Source organism: Cyprinodon variegatus, unplaced genomic scaffold (genome assembly GCF_000732505.1).
Source record: "Cyprinodon variegatus isolate N-32 unplaced genomic scaffold, C_variegatus-1.0 Scaffold138, whole genome shotgun sequence".
Classification (NCBI taxonomy): Eukaryota; Metazoa; Chordata; class Actinopteri; order Cyprinodontiformes; family Cyprinodontidae; genus Cyprinodon; species Cyprinodon variegatus.
This window is the reverse complement of record NW_015150591.1, coordinates 498724-522384: the sequence shown is the minus strand read 5'-3', so window position 1 is coordinate 522384 and position 23661 is coordinate 498724. Positions and strand designations below refer to the sequence as shown.

The following is a 23661-nucleotide window of genomic DNA, read 5'->3' as shown; positions in this document are numbered from 1 at the left end:
ATGTGTATATATGTATATGTGTATATATGTATATGTGTATATATGTATATGTGTATATATGTGTGTGTGTATTAATGGCCGTATTTTAAAGTAGGAGACTGATTATAAAGACTTGTGTTAACTGTCTATAATCCGAACTGGACAAATAATAAACATGATTATAAAACTCTAAAGACAGTTGGTTAAGGACCACAGCTCTGCGTTCTGTTGCATCAAACTTCCGTTACCATCTCACTACATGTAGTGAGTACCAATGATTTTCAGTCATTTTTTACCCTTGCTATGCCCCAATGCTCTAAGTAACCCTTAACCTAACCAACCTAACCAGTTCGTACCTAACCCTAGCTTTAACCTTAACCTCTCAAAACTCAGCGTTTACAAATAATAACTCAGAATGCATGAAAATTACACTGGTAAAATGTTTACCAATATAGACACGTTAGACATCGTTGGAAAGCATAGATTCTCCACAATTCAACCACACAGTTAATTTTATGGACATAGCGAGCACCAAAGCACAATTAGCATCGATATAGCAGCATGTCAAAATGTACCATGACAAAGCAGCCACAACAAGCAAGCAAGCCTTTATTACTGCTGTTAAAAAAATACCTATTATTTTCGAGAGTAAAAAAACAACAACTTTGAGTCATGTTTAAACTGATGCGGCTTGGGCTTGATGTAACTTGAGTGTTTTACTCACCCAATTTTCGTGTATATATATTCAGAAAGTAGACGGTGTCGGCTTTCAAATAATGTATCACACATGTAATTTGGGCTTCCAGTTCCTAAGTTATTTGCTTTTCCATTTGGGGATGCAAAATAGGCGAGAATTTCACAAAATGAAGTGGATATTAAGAGGTTAAAGGTATAGTGGAAGATGTTTTTTCTTTTTCCAGGGAGATCATCAAAATAAGCTTTGCTCCCAATTCTCAATCATTCACTTTCAAAAAACTTTTTCTTTTGATACAAAACAAGACTTTCATATACAAAAAATAGAAAAAGGAATCTAGTTTGGATTCTTTATGTAAAGATTTAGTATTTTGAGTAGTTTTCAGATGAAACAGTGTCATATAAAAACAGAAGCCACCACATAAAAGTCACTCAGAGAGGCCTCTATCAGTTTATACATTGATTAACTTAAACAAGCCACACTTTTAAAATGTCTTACTGTGCATGTATGTAAGTTATAATTCTGAGTGACAGTGAGAACAGCAAAAAACTTCAAACTCTTCTGCAGTCTTGCCTTTCATAAACTGAGATCATTACTTCAGAATACTCTATGATCTTTAAAAAATAAACCGCCTCAAAGATGTTGCAAATACTGGAAAGCAATATCTCAAATAGGTGTAAACCATTCGGACATCAGACGGCGGTGGTGTGAAAGTAAACACGTGCTCACATACAGAAACTGCCTCTCCTTTTCTCAGACCTCTGATCAGAGGGAGGGATGGAGGGAGTGAGGCAGGCAGAGTGCCAGGTGCCTCTCATGTTTGGGAGAGCAAACAGGCCTGTGTCTTTGATGGCAGGGAGATCAGAACAGGGGGCACATTCTATGCGGCTGCGCTAACGTTGCTGCCGTCTAGGTCGGCTGCCGTGTTGTACTCTGCAGCTAGGAGACCCGCAGCATAAACAGTGTTTGGGTGTCAGATGTAAGTGTGTGCGTTGGTTCAGCGCAGCCAGCAAAGTCATGCAAACAGTCTTTGCTTTCCAACAGAGTCTCCCCAACTTTGATTTACTGTATAGTTCTTGTTTCCAGTTTAAATTTATTGCAAAAAAAAAAAAAAGTTTTTATTGGAATCCAAAATATTTTTTGCATACTGATTAGATGAGCATTGTTTGTTTTTTTTTGACAAAGTTAAGTTACAATTTCCATCTTCAAGTTCCTGCAGCAGGATTCTGCAACTTTTAAAATCCAACAAGCCATTCCGCCCTCAGTCTGGCTATTAAAAGCTGTTTAGAGCCGCAAATTTAAAAGTTGTTTTTTAACGGATTATGACCTTATAAAGAAAAACAATAAAGGATAATGTTTGCATTTCAAACAACTGTTTCTTTGAATTTTTAGATTAAAAATTAGGAAAAACCATTTCATATAGATGAAGTACATATTTTCCTCCAAAGGATATTATTTGTTAAAAAAAGAGAGACTCTTTGTCATTCTCTTCATTCAAAAAGAATGCAAAAAAAAATGGCTTGTAGAGAGCCAAATTTGTGGGCATTAAGGTTTTCTGTGTGTATTTAAATAATTTTACAATTAATTTTTAATCATTTTACTTGAATTTTATTTCTTAACCATAATGTTTTTTTATGTAATTGGTATAGTAATTTTATCTTGTGATTTTATACTTGTGTTTATTTTTGAGGTTGCCTTTTTTAATATCTGGCTGGGGGACTACCGATGAAAATTAGCACTCCTTAGCTAACTCAGGTATATTTACATTGTTTTAATGTTGATTAATGTACACTGTCCCCTTTCAAATAAACAATAAATGAAAATGAAATTAAATGAAAACAGAATTTGCAACCTAATGACAAGAAAAGTATATCTATAAAATGTTTTTTTGTATTTCAATGTCGTTCTCTTATGAAAATTCAATCAAATATTATTTTTGTAAACCCAATAACGTTTCTAAACTGGTATTCATTGTTCTAAACTGTTAGTTATTTTTTTACATCATTTTAGGCCCCTATTAGGTTCCATTGTAGAGGTTCCAAAGAGCCACAAGTTGCAGACCCCTGTGCTCCAGTTTTAAAGCTCTTGAAATAAATGCGTCACTAAGGCTTTTTCAACGGCTTTTTCTAATGTGCAGCCTAGAAATCGAACCCAGAACCTGCTTGTTAAGGACAAGAGTGCTACCCACTGTACCACCGTGCAGCTGAAACCTCTTCACGTAGTTCAAAAGTGTCTGCAGTGCAAAGTAAATAATGGCATCCATCATACTTCCATCTCTGATCAACAGATTTAAATAGGACACGTTATTTTGCTGAGGAAAAAATAATATTCAGCATTTTTCGAATATGTGTTACAGACTTTAATCAGGATAAACTAAATAAAAACAAAATGCACTCAAAAATATTCTTATTTTAAAGCTATTTAGAATAAAATAATTCAGAAATCACTATAACTAAACCTTTTTTAACCACAAAAGTAGGCTAAAATATCTAAAAAGATGTGCAATGAAATTTCAGAACAGATGAAAAAAAAATAAAAAATCTTCATAGGTTTCAAGGTTTTGGGATTCAGTGTTGATGTTTCAACATAAGGGGAAAAAAAGACCAATTTTACATTTGTGAAAACATCTTGATGATCCCCATAGCTTTTAGATATGTTTTATGGGCTGATGAGACCAAAGTGAAATGTTTTGTTTGGCGTGCGTCCCATTAGATCTGATGGGAAACAAATCCAGCATTTCAGAAAAACTTAAGGCTGTGCAGAGATTTTAAACATGGTGGTGATAGTGTGGTGGTTTGGAGATGATTGGTTGGTTTACAATCAGAGTAACTTGGTTTAAATGATGAAAAGGTGCTTTCTTGCAGATATTATGGAAAAGTTTCCAACCTTTATTCATTTTCTTAATGCAGAAGCACAATAAGGTGCACACAAGCTACCAAAACACACCTTGCAAAGACGTTAGTGTATTTGTGTTGGCTTCCTGTGAGTTGTGGTAAAGTGTGTCTGTGTGTGGCAATGGAAAAAGGTGCTGGGGGTGTATCTGGTTTCCTGGGGTGGATGTGGTGGGGGGGCCCTGACATTATGCAAATCAGCTGAGCATCTCAGGTTTAGGAAAGGAGGGGCAGATTTGGGGGGCGCTGAATGTGTGACACACAGACACAGAGAAATTTTGCTGCCTGATAGCGAAAGGTCGGGGCCGTAGCTTTTCTCGACAGCTGCGAGTTTCACCAGCTCCCCACAGCTGCACCTCTTCGTGATGAAGGAGCGCTGCAGCCGGGGGCCACAGCTAAAGTTTCACCCCCTTCAGGAGCAGCCTGAGCAGAGCCTTGTGCCGGGATCTCTGGGTGAATGCTGCCCTGGAGCGGCTGGGCAACACTCGGGCATAGTGAACACCATCCTTCCTGACAGCATGTCTCTCTGTGCCGCGTGTTTGACAGATGAGGCGTACCAGAAGCTGGCTATGGAAACGATGGAGGAGCTGGACTGGTGTCTTGACCAGCTGGAGACCATCCAGACCTACCGGTCTGTCAGCGACATGGCCTCCAATAAGGTAAGAGAGACTCCTTTCTTTCACTATGTATTGGATTTTTAAATCTAAGGAGTGCAAAGCTTGAAGCTTTATAATATTTAAAGAAAATTGTACCACTTGTTGCTGTTTTTCTTAAATTGTAGATGAAATTCTAGATTCTTTAAATCTGAGCAAGGCTTTAGCTTTCAGAAAGTCTAATAAATCCAGTCCAAAGATTCTGTAGCTGACCTGAGCAAGGTCAGGCGTTTTGGACCAAGTCTGAACTTGTCAGCATGCGGAAGGCTGACTGGGGGGGCTGAGGTTTAACTATGCCTGCACTCATGATCTTGCCTTACCAGCTAAAGAGTTCTTAAATCATCTCTGAGCTTCATCAAGTTGTCTTATACGTCCACCATTCTGCAAATGAGTTTTCACAAGTGTTGTTTACCTTGGCCTGTTGTGGCTTGGCCTGTTTGATGCCATGTTTCCTGTCCAGATTGTTTTAACTGTCCGCTGCTTCCTCTGCATCAGTGATTCTGTGTGATGTTCACTTAGCTTCAGTTCCTGCTTCTTTATATAAGTAACCTCGTAACCTTTTTTATCCAGATTTGTGATGCAACCTGAGATTTGATATTCAGGATGAGAAGTCATTATCTTCTTTTGTTTGTAAATGGAACGTCTAAAAACTGTATAGGTGTGTGTTTTTGGTATTGCTTATTTCTTTTGTTTCAGTCACAATTTAATAAGGAGCTTTGTAATTGGAATATCTTCAGGGGGTTTCAACTTTAATGGCTGAAGAAGAAAATCTTTGTGCATAATTGATCAGTTTAAGAGACAATGTTTTCCAAATAGCTACAGGATTACACTCATTTTTAGGAGTTAGAATCTCAAGTATTGCCAGAAAAGTAATGTTGGAGAAATACAGTTTTTTTTCTTTGTGGCCCTAAATCAGACTTTCCGAAACTGAAGTAAAAAAAAGAAAAATATGTTAAACAAATGAGTCTAAAACAAGAGTTAAAAGTATGTTTTAGGAACATTTTATTTTTTATGCGTTGGAGTGATTTATAGTTTTTCATATTCTGTTTCTGTGGTCTACCCACTCTTAACATCTCCTCCCACTTACCAAAGATCTTACCAAGATCTCTTTAATCTTTTTGAAAATGAGAAATTTTTAAAGAGAATGTTTAAATATCTATAAAAAACGGTATCATTTCATTAGCTAACGCCCGGCCTATTTTCCACATATAAAACTCTCAGAATCCTTTTCACCATAAGCAATCTCGATATATTCTGCATCTCTAATTAAACTAAAAAATACAATTACCTATTGCTAAACATGGCTTCAAAAGTGCTATGCTAGATTTCTCCAAGGCAATGTTTCGTTTTTGCATAAATGACTGTTTTTCTCTTCTTTCTCTTCTCTTTTCTTTAACCCAAAGTGTAAATGCAGTAGAGCCAATAGAAACGGAGGCAAATTTTAAAAGAGAAAGAAATCAAAAAGTCTTTGATCTCTTTGGAAAGTGGAAAAAAGACTTGTTTAGAACCACTTCTATTTGAGTTTGATTTCTTTCTTTTACCCAAAAAAGTTAAAAAATGTATCTATTTGGAGGTGACATTGCTAACATATCCTGGGCGTTATTTTAGACGGCACCTTTTTTATCCTTTATGTTCATAATGAAACACTTCCTCCCTGCTCTGAGTCTGCACTGTGCTTAGACACCTGTCTGTAAGGAGGTGAGCTACCTAGAGTGCAAATGAATCACAAATCAATACATTTTATGAAACATACAGCAATCATACAGTTTATTTTCTAATAGTAATAAGTCTGCTAAGCTTTTTCCCCTCATGAAAAACTGGAGCTGCATTGTAAAGTCTTACTCGTACCATGTCTTTCAGTTGTGCTGTTCTTTTTTCATCTCGTTACAAGTGATGAAGCAGACTGAAAATGTTTTGTCATTGTCTCCTTTCTATCTCTTCTTTCGTCTTTTCTCTTTTTTTTTTCTTTTTTCCTTTTTCTTCTTCTGTTTTTCATTTACATTGCAGTGTCCATATAAACTGTAAAACTTCCTGCATAATTATAATAAAGCAATTTATATGCATGAAACAAATGGAGCAATATGGCAATTGCCATACCGCTACACTTGTGAAAGTAAAATCTGTTGGGCTCTTTTTGGCATCAAGACAATTATTCTTATTGCCACATTGCCAGACAGGACACTGTAAAAAAAAAAAAGAAAAGAAAAGTCTTACCCATCATATCACAAATAGTTTATGTTTACATGGCCAAAATTTAATGATCAGATTCAAATATTTATAAACAAAAAGTAATCTGACATAAGTAGTGAAATAAGGACATAAATATTGACATAAGTGATTGTAATGAAATGGCTGATGTGTCATGTAAACATGAGTCAGAATAATCTGACTAGCATTACTAGCATTCAACGCGGAAATGCGTCACGTTGATGCAAACTCACACTGAGGTCAGTTTGCCTCATTCAGAATGACTCCATCCTGTCTTAATGCAAGCTGATTAGCTTCTCAGTCGGCATAAACCAATCGTCACTCAGATTACTAGTTAATTCTGAAATATTCTGAATTTTTTTCCACTGACGTGTTTACATAATTTCTTGTATCATTTTATTTAATGAAAACAGAAAAAAACTAAACTTTTGCACCATACTTTGGAAACAGCTTGCAATGAGGACTTTATCCAGAGCATCACGTGTTTATTGAAGACTGTAGTCAAAATTCTCAACTCCAATTTTTCTCCAGAAATGAGAAGCAACATTGTCCTGGAAAAAAAGTAAGAGAATTAATAACCGTTTTGTTTTTTACTGCACGTTCAAGCTACTTTTTAAGCAAAATCAATACATCATTTGGTTGGAAATCTATCTAGATCTGTATATCAGTGATTTAATTTGAAGAGTTAAATAAATCTTGACTGGGACATCACTAGTTTACTCTTTGGTATTATAAATGTTTAGTAACTGAAGCTGTTTACAGGCAGTTTGTTTTTATTTTGTTGGAGGACACATTCATGTTATTTTGACCTTCTTCCTGCTGTTTGCCACCAGGGAATTTCTATAAAAAACAAGCAACGATACTTTGGTGGGAACTTTATGAATCAGAGGAAGTTTTAAAGTATTTTACTTTTTTTTTCCTGATCATTTTATGTTATTTTATAATCCTTACAAAACAGACAGTACTGACAAACAAAAGACGTAACCAACTGGGATATTGGTTTACAAAATAAGAGAAATGGCTAAACAAACAAAACACGTCAGACAAAAATGGTTTGGCATGATGTCACAGCATAGTAATATTTCCAGAGCGAGTTAGACAGGTTACATATTTGACAAATGATTTCTCGGTGAGTTTAAATTAATTTCTCCATTTTTCCCAAGTCAATTTTATCCACCCGTTTGATCTTTTTTATTATTGAAATTTGATTATTAATTTTTTTCATATAGCAGGACTGGGAGGAGATAAAGCAAATAGATAAATGACTAACTAACTAGACCTGATAAGTAAAGAAGGATCACGTGCAGAACTGTGTAGATGTTCATGTTTAGTTGTACTTTATTGTTTTGTGCAACAGTCAGTGCTACTAACAAATGTATTGGAATTAGTTTTTTAGCTAAATTTCGGTTTTATACCCTCATAGATGAATTGATGAGATTAAATTATTTAAAAAACGAAGAAATAGAATCAGATTTCCCTTTTTCCTGGGGGGTTTGTACTTATCAGCAGGATGACAGAAATTATCTACATTTTTTTATAGACAAACTCTTAACTTATGTTGGTTAGATGAGGTCAAAGAATAAAATATCTATTGCTTACGTTGATTACAAAACCTGAAAACAGTTTGCCTCAGGACTGAGAGGAAAAGGTTGTTATTTCTCATAAAACTGGACAACAGGATGCGAGGGATCCCACAGCAGGTCAAACACAATAAACTCCAGAGGAAGAGAGAACATTTGTGTCCAACAGCATGAGTGTGTGAGGGATCCTTGCAGACCGCTGGGCAGAATGACTCTCTCTTCCTGTCTCCATCCGGATCTCTCGCTCTTCATGTAGACGACAATAGACATCCCATCACACTCGTTTGGATCGTTAATGATGGTGTTTGTTTATTCTATTGCTTTCGTCATCTGCACCAATAGACGGCTTCGAATGTCAGCTAGACCCGTTCTTATATGAACAAGTGGTGATTAAATCACAAACACTTTCTAGGATGAAACGTATCAGAAATGATAATACATGTGCTTTCCAAAGTACATTATCTTTGTTGCTTTTAGGATTGATTTAGCCTTATCTAACTTGATAGTGAGATATATTAGCTCTTTTGCAACCACAGCTGCTTTGGCCGGTTTAAGCCTGTTTAAATCTGTTTGACTTTAAGAGGAATTCACAAATCTGACAATCTCCAAACTTTCCAAAGCCTTGAAATAATGGAGTAATATCTGTATAGTTTTAGAGGGTTTTTTCCCCTCCCTTTAAGAAAACACAAAAGACACTTTAGGTTTATTTACATAATCGTAATGTTTAATTTCGATAAACACTGCAAAAAATGTAAATCTTTATAAGTGCATTTTTTCTTGGATTGAGGAGGTAAGTGAGACACTTTGCCAATGGAACAAGACAATTTTGATTTAAATAAAAAAAAAACAATTGCAATGTCTTATTTTAATTGCATTTTATCTAATTATCTTATTTTAAGAGTAAAAATACTTATTCCATTGGCAAATCCTCTTACTTACCTCCTCAAATTAAGGGTAAATACACTTAATTTAAGTAATCTTTACTTATTTCTAGATTGTTTTTGCAGTGAAGTAATCATGCTGAAAGGAATTCAGTCGAACAACCTGTCACATTTTGATCGCTTTATTAGTACTTGCATTATATTTCACATTTAGTATTGTTTGTTTCTCTCATTTCTATGTTTTTCAGTTTAAAGAAATAAAAATGTTGATTACATATTTTCTTTTAAAGTATTTGTGATGCTTGCAGCTCACTTTTTGCAACATTCAGTTCAATAACCCAACTGAGAAATACAAAACAACAAAAACACAAGCCTGGCAAAAAGCAGGCAAAAGTTAACCGACTACCCTTCACCAAACCATGAAATAAATATGTTACACATCAGGCACCTAGATGCAAGTAGAGTTAGTATTTTGCCTGAAACAATGAATCAGATATAATCGTGATTAATTGATTATAGAAATACTTGTCAACTAATTTAGTAATTGATTAAAGTTACCTGGTGTAAAGAGACTCTAAAATATTCCTTTAGCTGATAGAGAGACAACTCTATAGCAGTACTTATAGCGCAATTGTAAAAATATATATTAATAATTTGAATTTAAGATGGAAAAAAAACACTTTTACAGTTCTTTGAATCAAATTGATGATGATTTGATGATCTGGTCAAATTGTCTGTGTAAACTGCCTTTAAACGACATGTATTTTGAATTGGTGCTATATAAATAAAACTGAATTCTTTAAGGAACCTTTTGCTGTCTGATTATTAATAAAAGCATTTCAATTGATGAATAGATTTGCAAATTAATCATTAGTTGTAGCTCTAGTTAGTATGCACACTTAGTTGAAATGAAGCTGTAAAGTTGAGAGCTAAAAGACTAGCACCTTATGCTGGTAAGTTCTCCGTGGTGAACCCAGTTTGTCGGTATTTACACAAGGTGGCCGACAACTGCTGGTAAAACAAAAATAAATCTCTACGTCAAGAAAACAAAACTGTTGCGGCCTTTGGGTAGAGTTAGTAATCCTCCTCCATTTCTGACCTGCATTGTTATTCAGATGTTTACAGCCAAACCTCAGCATGCTGCTGAAATCAAACTGTGAATGAGAAGGTTGGTTGGATAGATGGAGGAAGAAAGTAGCTGGAGGAACATTTCAACTTAGACAAACTTTATTGACATTTTGTATGAACAGAGTGTATACAAAACGAAATTTTGTTGCATATGGTTTACAACAGTGATATGAGATTGCAGTTGGAGGAGATAAACATTACCAATATAAAGTGCAGCAGTGATCAGAATGTAAACAATGTAGGAGAATCCAGTTTAAAATAATGGTGCAAAAGGGCACTAATATGAATATGCGGTGCAAATTAAATATGGTGCAAAATGCAGTAGAAACATTGAGTTGTGACCTTTAGAGAAAACCAGCATTGATCTAAATCGATTACTAGACACCAGTGGATGTTTTGTGGTGACAGAAGACCTGAAGTAAAACCCACAACATGAAAGGAAATTCCAGTTTTACTTAGAATTAGTACCGTCTACATATGTTATCTGCAAATTGAGGTTCTTACTGCTTTAAAGGTCTAAAAAAAAAAGGATATTTTGAAATTCTTCTCAGACTTCGACGAGAACTGCTTAGTTGAGTTCTGATTTTCCAATGATTTTTCAGCACTCGATACTTCAGTGTTTATTGATTTTCTGGCTCTTGAATGTGATGATATACACTCTTACATTGCAAAAACGATCTAGAAATAAGTACAAAAAATCTTAAATTAAGGGAATTTACTCTTAATTTGAGCAGGTAAATAAGATCGTTTGCCAATGGAATGAGTATTTTTACTCTTAGAACAAGATAATTAGATAATATGCATTTGAAATAAGACAATGCAGTTATTTTTTCTTATTTTAAATGTAGATTTTCTTGTTCCATTGGCAAAGTGTCTCACTTACCTCCTCAATTCAAGAAAAAAATTACTTATTTTAAGAAAAAATTACTTATTTAGATTTACATTTTTTGCAGTGTAGAAGTACATAGGAAGAGTATTAGTCATGAGAAATCCATAATGAAAAGTATCAAGTACTTGTTATCTTTTATAACCTTTTTTCATATTTCTAACTTGGGCATGACAGTCAGCATGTCCTAATATGAAAGTAAAAAAAGCTTTTCATAGTGCATGTTTTCTGTTAAATGTAGGTAAACTTTGCAGCTACGTGCTCTGCTGTGCTCCTATGCACTAAGAGCTTAATCTCCCCCCGATCTGTTATCTCTGCCTTGTTTTTACACTAAACTAAAACCTTACACAACTGTTGAGCCCCCTCTCCGATGTGGGCTGCCACGCTCAACCTGGTTTTGTTAACAAGAATGGGCTAATCAGCAAATGTGACCCTTGTGCATCTATTGTGATGCGGATGGAAAAAAAAGCTGTAATTGAAGCTCCGGCAGGGTATGAAACATGAGTAAGGAGGGGGAAGTGAAACGCAAGAGGTTATGGCTGTAGCTCCAAGGTGAGGCACAGGGGTTGCTCCTGCGGCTGAGGGCTCACAGTACGTGACTGTCCTCTTTGTTCTGCATCGCTGACATGGATGAGACAAGGTCTGTTTGTGTGCTGGGATGTTTTCAACTGTCAAGGGTGCAACGCCCTCTACGTATGTTACGCAAAGAGGGCGAGGATAGGACTGAAGTTAAATGTAATTTAGCAAAATAAACAACTTTTAAGTACTATAAATTTTTACTTTTTTGCAGATTTATCTACATCCAGGTAATTCTTGATGTATTTTCAGCTGATTTACCCATATTTGAGATTAGGAAATAATCTGCACCATTTGGCTAAACCTCCAACTTTTTTCCCACTCCGTTGCATCATTACATCAATTGTTCAACTATTTCCCCTAAAAAAAAACGACTTTACTGTAACTAAGGCTGAGTCACTTGCTGTTTTTTTTTTTTTACACTTAATTGTCTAATATCGGATTATTTATTTTAACACTTTGAAATTTTTCCCAATAGTTATTTAAACATAGAGTTTTTCTAAAGGACTTTAAAATGAATAGTCCGAATTTGGGTTTTTAACTCCATAGTCCCATACTGGCTACCAAAATGAGGAGTTTTCTTCTATTTATTGCAAAGCAACTCTTGAAAGAATTCAAAGAAAAAACTGTTTGGGAATTTTCACAGTTGTTATTTGAGTGTTTGCTTTTTTTTGCAATATAGAAACATCAAGGTTAATAAATGAAAAGCAAAACAAGAGCCAGCCATTTATTTACATATGGCTTCTTTATTAGGTACACCTATTCATCATCTTGACGCCTTTAGGCATTTAGATCCGGTGAAAACGTACAGAATTTCAAACAGAGTATTGAAATAGTTAAAAACTTTTTATCAAATTGAATTTGAATATAATCCCTGAACAGTTAACATGTTAAAACTGTAGAGCAGATGGTTGCTTAGGGTTTAGATCTGTCAGGGTGTAGCGCTGTAGGTTAGGGTCAGTGTTGTTCTGTTTATTTCAGTTTAATTACGCAGCACCAATTCACAAAACTTATCATCAGAGACAATTAATCAGATCATACAATCAGCAAGGAAAAAACAACTTTCTTCTTAGGGTAAAGCAGCTGATTGCATAGATTCATTGACTCTACAGGATTTGCTCTACCTGGATGAGCGACAGTAAATATTCCCTCTCATTGCACAGCTCTGCTTCAGCATGTGTTGTGAATGTTCTCTACAGAAATATTGAATTTAATGGAATTTTTCTGTTGATTTTTGTTGACCTCTCTGTTGTCAGAGATTTTGAAAACCTCACTGATGACGTGTAAAAGCATCATTTGGTCAGTTTGCTGGCAGCTGCCTGCAGCTTGCTGACAGGAGGAGGAGATCTGTTCTCTGAGTCGAGTGTGCAAAACTGCAACAGATCTTGCAGTACGTTCATAGATTTTAATTTTTTTATTTTTTACTGAACCTGTTGCACTAAAATAAATCTCTGCTCGAAGAGACGGGGCAGTCTAATTTTTGTTTTATTTACTTTTTATTTATTATTATTGTAAGTTTTTCTTTTTTTTATTAAAATAAAGGCAGTATTTTTTTTTATATTTCTGTTCTCTTTTTATTCGGTATCGTGACAACCTTACCTTGTTCCAAAGTTGAAGTCATCTAAAACTGTTTGCTTCAACATAACAATGGATTCTCTGTTCTGCAAGTTTCTCCACAATTTACAGAAATCAGTCTAGTTGAGCAATTTTGGGATTTTCTCGGACAGGAAATTTGTTGCAGACAAATCTGCAACAAATGGGAGATATTTTTAAAACGGCTCCAAGATTCCGATGAATATTTCTAAGTCCTTGTTAAATTTGTGCAAAGAAGAACTAGGCAGGTCTGAAGAGCAGAAGGGGTCCAAGAAGTGGCAGTGCATAAACCAAAAGCAGCATTATACTCTTAAATGCTCTCAGTCTGTTTGCACAAGCAGTGATTGCATTCCAGGATCCAACTGGTTTCATATATACTGTACTGTGGTTGACTTTCAGCTGAATAATTGTGTTGAATGCATTAAGATCAGAAGAGGAACCAGGAGCAAAGCTGCTGGTTTCAGCCTGCTGTCATCAAACTAAACGCTGCTTAAATGTTATTCAGTAAGCTTAATATTCAGGAAAGGAAAACACAGGCCTCACTTCTTGCTTTTCTAGGAAATCCAAGCCGTCTGTTCATCAGATTGATCCGTGAGATATTGACAGCATAAACATTAGTGCTGTGACTGCCAGCTGCTGGGGAGTGAGCAGTCAGAAAAAGAGACTAGAGGCGGGCCTGGCCCCAGAAGGGGAGTGAGTGAGGTAGAGCTCTGTGCAGCACACACACTCAAACACATTCAGTCATTGCTCCACATGCGCGGGGTGTGAGGTAAAGCCTAGTCAGACTTCACAGCCCAAAGTGAGTCACCAGAGTTTTGGCGTTTCCTAGAGTCAAAGAGCCGGGGCTCGGTCCTTTTACTCATGCTGTAGTCAGAGCGAGACAGACTCATTAACAAACGGACGCCCTGCTCACATCTGCACTTTGCGCTCAGCAATTATGGGAGCCTGCTGCTTTGAGAGAAAAGACAAGAAGTTAGGAAAGCTAAGTTTTTGGAAGAAGGTGAGTTTTCCTCAGTATCCTGCTATTGGAGATACTTTGCAGGGATTTTTTTTTTTTTTCGTGAGAATCTTGCTTTTACTTAATGCTTTTGGTCGTTCCACTAGTTTGAAATTTATTTCAAACTAGTGGAACATGAATGCTAAAGTTTTTGTATTTAAACAATTAGAAGTAAACTTTTGGTTTCAACCGTTTTACAATTACCCTGCAAAATATTATCCATCAAATTTAAAACATTGTTCTCAAACTTAAAGATATTGTTTTTCAATGCTCAGCATTCAGGAATTCCTCTGTGCTTTAAAGTGCTTTTAAAAAAAAATTTACAAGCCAACTATTGAAAAAAAACACAGCTGAGGTGGATTTCATCTTTTTGTTGTGTCCAAAATAGCCTAAATATGACAATATTGAACTAAGAATTTGTTGAAAAAAATGACATATGAAGTAGAAAATAGGCATTGTGTTTGTTTCTGTTGTTTGAAGTGTTTCTTTTTTTCTAAGCAAACAGAAAAAAATGCACAAAAGTATTGGATAAGCTCAAGGAGATTAAAAGTGATGCATATTCTGATATTTAATATCCACAGATTAGGTGACCCTAACAGTGAGGCAGTGGGAGCTGAAACTGCTCTTGAGGTCATGTCGGGTTAGAGGAAAGAGTCGGCTGGAGAATTTTTCTGCTGTGCTCATTACTTACTCAAAGATTTGTTTTTGTTCTGTAATAATTTTAGGAAAAGTCATCAGTTTGATGTTTTCTATGTGAGATATCTCAGCTTGAGTAGATTTTGCATCCAGTTGGATACTTAAAGCTGTAACTGCATTGTTTTTGTCTTCTTTTCTTATAAAGGGATTTTTTTTTTAAAGCTCCTACATAATGTGGGGTAGGAAATGAATGTATGAATACACGCAGTCTTTAAGGCACAATAACATGAGGGTGTGAGTCAGAGGAAGTGAGAGGTAGTATTTCTTTGAGATGTTTGCACCTTTACTGATTTTACACGCAATGCGTACGTAAGACTCTTCCCCTGATCTTTACAGAATTATGTCACTTTGAGTCGTGGCTGTGGTGCCAGTATTACCAGCGTGCGTCATTTATCTAAGAAGAGGGGAAATAAAACTTGTAAACAAGCAAGTGTCAGTGTTCAAAATGGAAACAATTGGGAATGTAAATGAAATGTAAGGGAAACATTTGATTTAGGTCAAGTAAAGTTACGCTAAACTGTTTTCCTTTTCTGATCTGATGTAAGGTTTATTGTAAAAGTTGTCTGTAAGGTTCCTCTGCAGCCGGAGTGCAGTGTGGGCACCCACTAGTGGCTCTGGACACAACTTCAGCCTCAGGAAAATGTTGTTTTTTATTAGAACGGAGTCTTTAATACAGAACTTAGCCCTGATTTGTTTGTATTTTAGTATTATTTGAAATAGAAATGTCAGAATTAAGCGAATGATTCAGAAATGAGTGCTGAGCACAATTTAGATATAAATAAGAGAATAGAAAAGTTAACTAACAAACAAAAAAAATATGGTTTTGCTTATGGATTTGTTTTAAATGAGCTAAAATATCCTTTGATATCATTCATGCAGTTATTAGTCCTTAGATGACAGAGAAAATGGCAGCATGCCCAGAGGTTCACCATCACATCTCATAGCTTCCCATGCCTAATATCTTATTATAGTGGAGGCAGTGAGAGGATTCTCTGGGCCTGGTGCCGGGGGATTCCGTGCGGGCCTACCTGTCCGCCTGGCTGCCCTGCACAGCGAGCTGTCTGATGAAATCACATCTAAATGTAGGAGCTCAGCGTTATGTGCCCCCACCCGCCCTAGTCAAACTAAAATGCCACAGGCTCCATTCACCTTCTCTCTCTCTCTGTCACAGCAGCTCTCTGCTGATTCAACCCATCCACTCTAGGCAGGGAGAAAAAAACAGGGGAAGTGGGATTAAAGGACATGAGGAATCAAAGGAATCATAACAGGATGCATCAGGAACTAGGAAAGCAGCACAAAGAGCTCAGAGATCCATCTTCCTTTAGTTTAAACTGGAAATAAACACTTTCCCCCCTTAAAGAAACATGCTTGTAATAAGTTTAGTAAATAATTGTGATTATACAGGTTCAGGTTCGTTTAGCAAGGTTGCTTAGCAATTTCCTAATATAAGCTCATACCATGGATACATCTGTGTGATGGAATCCGTCCAAGATGCTTAAATGTGCTTCCCTTTATAATACCCTCAAGGTAGTCTGTATTTATTGCACCACACTTTTTGCTTCCACTTAACTTTCTCATTTGATTCTGTAAGGCCTCCTCTTTAAAACCTGGATGTTAATTGTTAGCATTATCTGTGTTAAGCTCTATATCAGCAGTGACTGAGGATGGTTTTGTGCATCAGTGCATACTAAGGGTTTTTTGCAGCCTCCAGCAAAGCACGGTTCTCTGACACATTGCAGAGAGACACCCCCTGCTGTTATTTCTGGTTTACTGATACATTATGCAGAAAGCTATTATATAAAGGGCTGCCTCCATTTTTTTTTTTTTTTTCTTCTTCCTCTTCTTTTTGTTGCACCAACCTCCTCACTTCTGGTTCTTTCCTTCAGTGGGAGGATAATCTGGAATCCTCTCTGGAAAGCTTTGATCTCCCACTCCTATTCGCTCCATTTGAGCAAACAGTATTGGACCTAAAGGCTCCTGTGGAATCCCTGTTTAAAGTTTTAAATGGAATTGTTCTGAAGTGACAGTAGCCATATTTCCTTTTCACCAACCCACCCACAATACCTCTGACAAAAATAGACAAAGAGCAAATTCACACCTTGAAATTGAGCGCTGGTACTGATCTCACAGCGGATTCCGGCCGGGTGGCCCCAGCCTTGCTCATTGCAGCACCTGCACCGTGGACAGCACATTGATTCTGTCAGCAAGGCGGGCAGGGAGATTGATCGCTCGGAAAGAAATTGACACAAAAGTGGTAAAGAGTCAGGGATGGATCGAGGCAGAGGGAGGGATCTGGGCAATACCGGATGCATCAGTGGATGCAATGCGTGTGGTGTGTCCTCGTGACAGCTCAGCAGCTTCTCCACAGGTCAGAAGAAAAAGGGAAAGCCTCTTCTGCATCTCTCCTCTCTTCTCCCTTAAATAAACCAAAAAAAAACAACCTGAACTTGCTCCTTAAAGCTGTATCTATGCCGGCGGGTTGCTGTGATAATTGGCGCACACACTCCTCTCACAGCCAAACACGAAGCCGTGGGCTGCTGTCCCCTAAACTAATGCAATTATCTGCCATCTCCTCTTTTTCTCGTTCCTTTTTTTTCTCACCTTCTCCAACCAGCTTTCCCACTCTGCTTGTTAAAAATAGCCCCCCCCCCAGACACCCTGTTGGCATCCAATATTATTATGGGATGCAGATAATGAACAGGCTTATGAGGTGCGTACAATGGCTGCTTCCCTTGGTTGTCAAGGGACAGCAGAGTACTCAAGAAGAGGGGAGATAATGGCGATTAAGATACAGTTCATGTAGGCTCACATTCCTGGAAAAGTGGCTCTTTATTTCATCCTAGAGGAGGATGGTTTATTTTGCCTCTTTGTTATGATCCCATTCACTAGGTCACTTGATATAAGTGACTTAAATGAGGAGGATTAAAGGGACTGAAAACCAAAAAGGATGTTAATTATTTTATGAACTTGTATCCAAATGATAGCCTCTTTGAAAACTTCATCTGAGCTGTAATTAGGGCTCCCCCTCTTCCCCCTATTTCTGTCAAATCATCTGCTCTGAAAAGAGTGTTGCTATGGCTGGCAGGATAGAGCGGGAGGAGGAAAAAAAATGGAATAGGGGTAAAACATGGAGAGAAAGATAGAGAAGCAGGGTAAGGAGGGGGAGAGGAAGGTACAGCGAGAGCAGCGAGGCGAGACAAATCCAGCGGAGGAACCCCCCCTCCAGTCAGATGAACATCAGAGCCTCTCTCCCTCCTCCTCTCGTCTCCATCTCTCTGTTTTTTCCCTCCTCCCTTCCTCCCTTCCTCTCCATTATTCATCGGTGCGCCGAGAGTCCCCAACTCACGGCTCCAGCTCCCGCTGCTGTCAATACGGCTGGATTTTCTTGCTGATTTTCGAGATATCCGTCTGAAGATAAAGAAGTTTCATCCATCTGCAAACATGGAGGCTCGGAGCTGGTCCTGTTCTGCTCAGAGGGAGAATAAGCCATCATAAAGAGGAAGCACAAAAGGAACAGAGAGGGGAATTTTAAGGTTTTTTTGGTGACGAAAAAATCCAATTAGTCTTCAGTACTTTTTTTTCCCCCCCATTGGATTACAGTTCTGGCTTTGTGTAGGAACGAAACAACGCGGTCCAAAATGCCTGAAGCCAACTACCTGCTGTCGGTGTCTTGGGGTTACATCAAGGTGTGTGGCGTTTAACTACGTATCTCGCTGGGATACCGCTCTCAGTTTATTGTAGCTCTTTTTGCTGCCTGGTTGTCATATTTAATCTTTCTTCTAAAGATTGATCTGATCAGGAGCATTTATGGAGTTTAATTTGAAGTGTTTGATCTGAAAATATCCTCGTCTTTAGGCGAGATGGGGTGTTTTGAGGCTCAGGCTCCATCTTGAGCCCTCTGCAGATCTGTGTCTGTAGTTGTGTGCACACGCATGCATCAGCCTGTCACAAACATCTGCTGCTGCAGTGCCTGGGTGTCCATTTAGCATCAGCTACATTTATTCACGCAAACATTGTCCCCGTCTGGAATGGTTCTCAGCATCTAGGAGAGAATATCAGGAAGAAATGCGCACATTTTCCTCTTGCATGTGTTAAAATTCCTGCACACTGACGCAGTCCACTGGCCAGAGAGGCTCCAGAAAATGTGAATGTGTTTAATAAAACTTGGAATTGGTTCCCCATGGAGAATTTAAAGCAGTATTAAAAGCTGTCAGGGCCCCCCGCTGGTCGCTTAAATAATGGTTGCATCATGATTAATTCCTGGGGAAATGGAGGGAAATGCACCGTTTCCTCCACAGATTGCTGGTTGTAACTGAAAGACATTCTTGACCTGATTAAATTAGACTTGGGGTTATTAAATTGTTAAGATATCTTGTAATGCAGTTTTTTTTGCCAGGTTTCCCCCCATTTGGAAAAATGACGACATATTCCTCTCTCTCTACCTCCCTCCTCCTCTCCCCCTTCTCTCCTGCAGTTTAAGAGAATGTTGAATCGGGAGCTGACGCACCTATCCGAGATGAGTCGGTCCGGGAATCAGGTTTCCGAATTCATCTCCAACACCTTCCTAGGTAAAGACATAAAATAAAAAATAAAAAAATCATGTGTATTCAAAAGTCACACTAATAGTTTTTAGTAAATACATAATACACTAATTCTGGTGTGTTTGAATATAAAAGACCTACAAGTAAACTGTGGTTCACTATAAAGCAAGATTGAAGCTTTTATTTTGTGCAGACTTCATTTTGTTTCCTACATGTTGAGATGCGCTAGTTGTTCTAACTGGCTTCACTGTGGGGGCGTACCAGTAAAAAACACTGCGCCATCAAGCTTCCCTCCAATGTTTGGAGAACCCATTAAAATGGCTTTCAAAATGAAATGAACATTGTATATCCCTCAAGATAGTCGGAAAAAAAAATATATATATACAAAACAAAGTGTTTTGGGCTTTTGAAAGTGGAATTTAATTAAACAATGCAGGACAATGTTAATCCTTATTTTTGTTTAATGTCAGAAATCCAAAAGCTAGAGTGAGATATTAGGTTCAAGACAAAAACATCATTAAAATCTGCTGTAACGTGAGGAAAATAGAGGATTCTAGACAAACAGGTGAGGGAGGGAGCTGAGAGCAGACAGAAATCTACAGAGGAACCCCCTTCGCTGGCAGAGAGATAAGCTCAGCAGATTGGGTGACTCATTCAGATTCCTGATGCATCTTTGTCAGTGGGGACACCTTGTTGTCCCTGTACCTCTCCCACCGCTTCTCACTGCCTAGAACCAACATGGTGACCATGTGGATCAAAAGGAAAGTCTTCTACGCTGAGGGGAGAAAAAAACAGCAGGGTTAGGCTTACATTAAGCGGCACAGCTGGCCTGATGTGTCCTCAGCTGACCAGTAGGACCTTTTAATCCCTCCATCCATCAACATTATCAGCAGTTCACTGATGTTTATTTTTTGTTATCTTTTGAAAAGCATCAATTCAGAAACAGGAAAATGATATTTTTATCCAGTTTGATCTGCTTAGCCTAAGTCCTTTAAAGATTCAAAGCAAATTTTTTTCAGTTTTTTTTCCCCAATATGGTGTGCTTTAAAAAAATTATATATGTATATATGTATATATAAAAAATTTGGATCAATAAACATCTTAGAATTTAATGAATTCATTTCCAGCCTTAAATGAAAAACTGCTGGCGCCAAAATGGAGACTATTTAACTGCTGCTCCTAATCCTGCTCCACACTCTGGACTAATTCCCTTTGATTGGCCGCCAACAGAACACGCCTTGATGAGGAAACCAGAAAAACAATTCCTTCACCCAAAGGGAAGATAGAGGATGATTTAGTTTTGATAGAATTAATTTTAAATAAATTGGTCATTTCAACAAAACTAATAAACCAACATCAGTTTTACTCTTTAAACACATCTATTAACTACATGTACTTTGATGCACCAGTTTGAACGAGTGATAAAATTTAGATAATTGTTTGGAGAACATACTTTATTCCATAAATTGCTTTACAAGTAATGCATATGGCGAGGCAGCATAAGTGATGATTGGGAATTGCAATAAATCAGAGTAACTCTCTATTCCTCATTTTCCAACACAGCACATCAGAGAGCATTTAATTCAAAATTACCAATGAAGAAAAAAGTGGAAAGACACAGACAGTGACAGCAGTTGATGAAGCAGAGAGTGCTTATTTAAATTACAGCTGGTAATTGAATAACCCTCCACAGGGGAAGGCCAGCGATGAGCCGAGCCGAGGTTTGACAGATAAGGGCGAGTCATAGCAGCGCTTCCATCAATCGGACTGCCATGTTTATTCCCAGTGTTTAGAATCTGGTGTTAGAAAGCATTTAAAGGAGTCGTCTGACTTGTTCATGTTAAAACATGTGGGTTGGTGTTGAGTTGCAATTAAAACCTGCCAGAAAATCCAAAGTGAGAAACTGGCTTACTTTTTTTTAATTTAAATATAAACTCAAATTAGAAAATCTCTCTTCACACATGGGGATTTGGTCCTCCTCCTGTATTGACATCAATCTGGGTTGCTAACATTAGCCTGCCTTGCTATCACCATGCCCATCTCTATTCCACCAGTCAGAGACTGGTTTGCAGGCAGTCAGTAAGAGTTGCTCCCTGTGCAACGTAAGTATGACATAAGAGACCATGAATCGATGTTAAAGGAACCAGGGCTAACTGCTGTTGTTGATAAGACTACAACCAAATAAACGTTCATACACACAATTTTCAATTCTCCTTTGCAAGAAAAGAGACTATTATTATAGAGTATTTATTTTTTTCTTCTTGAAATAATTTAAAATTAATTTAAAGACAATTTCCGGAGTATTGAAGTGAAAAACCAGGTTGTGATTCCTTAAAACGAATAAAAATCCACCATTTGATGCTTTTAGGTGTTATTTTTACCCAAAATGCAGCTGAATAAACTGATCAACAAAAAAAGAGCAGGGCAGCTACAGCAGCATGCTTAGATTCTACTTTAGCTGCGCTGAACTCTGGGTGGAGTGAGACAAACTGTAGGTGGACCAAAGGGAACAGGAAAGATGAATGAACAAGCCGACTAGGTTGCTGCAGGTGTCTCCTGCACACCTGGATCTATATTTTTCCTGAGCAGCTCTATGTACACCAGCTGCAATGTCACACAACATATCAAGTCTGAAAATAACACAAATCTACATTATTCTTTGTTTCCTCACACAGACAAGCAGAATGAGGTGGAGATCCCGTCGCCGACATCCAAGATGCGAGAAAAAAAGAAGCAGCAGAAACAGCAGCTGATGACACAGATCAGCGGAGTCAAGAAGGTTTCCCATGGATCGTCGCTGTCCAACAGCAGCATATCGCGCTTCGGCGTCAAGACGGATAAAGAGGAGCAGCTGTCGAAGGAGCTGGAGGACCTGAACAAATGGGGTCTAAACATTTTCACCGTGTCCGAGTACTCCAACCACCGACCTCTGACCTGCATAATGTATGCTATATTCCAGGTAAGAGATGCCTTACTTTATCTACTTTATATACAGGAAAAAGCACATCAAAAGAGAAGCTAATGGCTGTTTAAGTCATCTTTATCTAACTTAATTTATCCCTGATTGGTTGTTTCTCCAGGAGCGTGATTTGTTAAAGACTTTCAAGATTCCGGCTGATACTTTCGTGGCATACATGATGACACTGGAGGATCATTACCATGCTGATGTGGCTTACCATAACAGTCTACATGCTGCTGACGTAGCCCAGTCAACGCACATCCTTCTCTCCACACCCGCCCTGGATGTAAGTCTTCCTTAAAGTAGACCTTAATTCAGTTTTGAATGCAGCTTTCAAAGTTCTTTAAAGCAGTGTGTCTTGGTTTCTGATTCGCTTCCTAGACTTTGTTATGTTTCTGTTCATGTTTTTGTATAGGGAACACATCAAAGATGTGGCAATGTCTGACAAACCTATAGTTAGATGTGGGCTTTTACCTCTAGCAGATTGAGCTAATATAAGGAAAAGTTAAACTTAGTTTTCCTGTGTCTTCACCAGGCGGTCTTCACAGATCTTGAGATCCTAGCGGCCATCTTTGCTGCTGCAATCCATGATGTTGATCATCCTGGAGTATCAAACCAATTTCTAATCAATACCAGTAAGTTTGAAACAATGTGCAAATTTTGCTATCAGTTTTTTTTAATTATTATTTGATTCTGGATATTTACACAACTTTGTGTGTTTTGTTATGCAGATTCTGAGCTGGCGCTGATGTACAACGACGAGTCTGTGCTGGAGAACCATCATTTAGCTGTGGGCTTCAAGCTGCTACAGGAAGACAACTGTGACATCTTCCAGAACCTCAAAAAGAAGGAGAGACAGTCCCTCCGCAAGATGGTTATCGACATGGTAAGATATTTTCATTTCACTGCTGGTACGGGTAGGATATTTACAGCATTCTGGTATTAACACAGCCATTTAAACAAAAAGGTGTTGTATAATTTGCTACCATTGCAACAAAAATATATAATATTGATAATTTATTAATAATATATGCATATTTTGCTGCTGTAAATTGGCTTTTTTGTAAGAATAATAGTCAAGATTTTAGCTGCAATGGAGCGATGTGTTATTGATGCCCTTTATTATTCTCTAAGAGCTATAAAAGAACTGGCTGCTGTAAGCTGCATCACATTATTAGTAATCTGCTAACGCTACCTCCACCTGCTCCTTTATCGACTAATAAGCTGTCGACCTGACATTCGTTACTGTGGCTGCCCAGGCTACCTGTAAATATTCCCATTTAGCCAGATTTATCATTTGTAAGGGGAAATTGCTAAATACTATCGGACAGCAACATGTGGGGGAGGGACAGCGCTTTGTGTTCCCTGTTTCTAGCTAGTCCCACTCCTCTTAACCTGA

The 23661-nt window shown here is 37.7% G+C and overlaps 1 protein-coding gene across 5 annotated transcripts in view; it reads left to right on the top strand.

Moving 5' to 3' along the window:
• The window catches only part of LOC107085960 (cAMP-specific 3',5'-cyclic phosphodiesterase 4B-like), a 191213-nt gene that overhangs the window by 165413 nt on the left and 2139 nt on the right, over window positions 1–23661 (top strand). For 3 of the 5 annotated variants that reach the window (XM_015376656.1, XM_015376658.1, XM_015376657.1), the window contains exons 7-12: window positions 4111–4223; window positions 19237–19330; window positions 21979–22262; window positions 22384–22548; window positions 22798–22897; window positions 22994–23148. In XM_015376656.1, the coding sequence (XP_015232142.1) occupies window positions 4111–4223; window positions 19237–19330; window positions 21979–22262; window positions 22384–22548; window positions 22798–22897; window positions 22994–23148 (911 nt within the window). Of the gene's footprint in view, window positions 1–4110; window positions 4224–13815; window positions 14070–18050; window positions 18449–19236; window positions 19331–21978; window positions 22263–22383; window positions 22549–22797; window positions 22898–22993; window positions 23149–23661 lie in introns of those variants that run through there. The other 2 variants (XM_015376659.1, XM_015376660.1) reach the window with 2 other exon arrangements.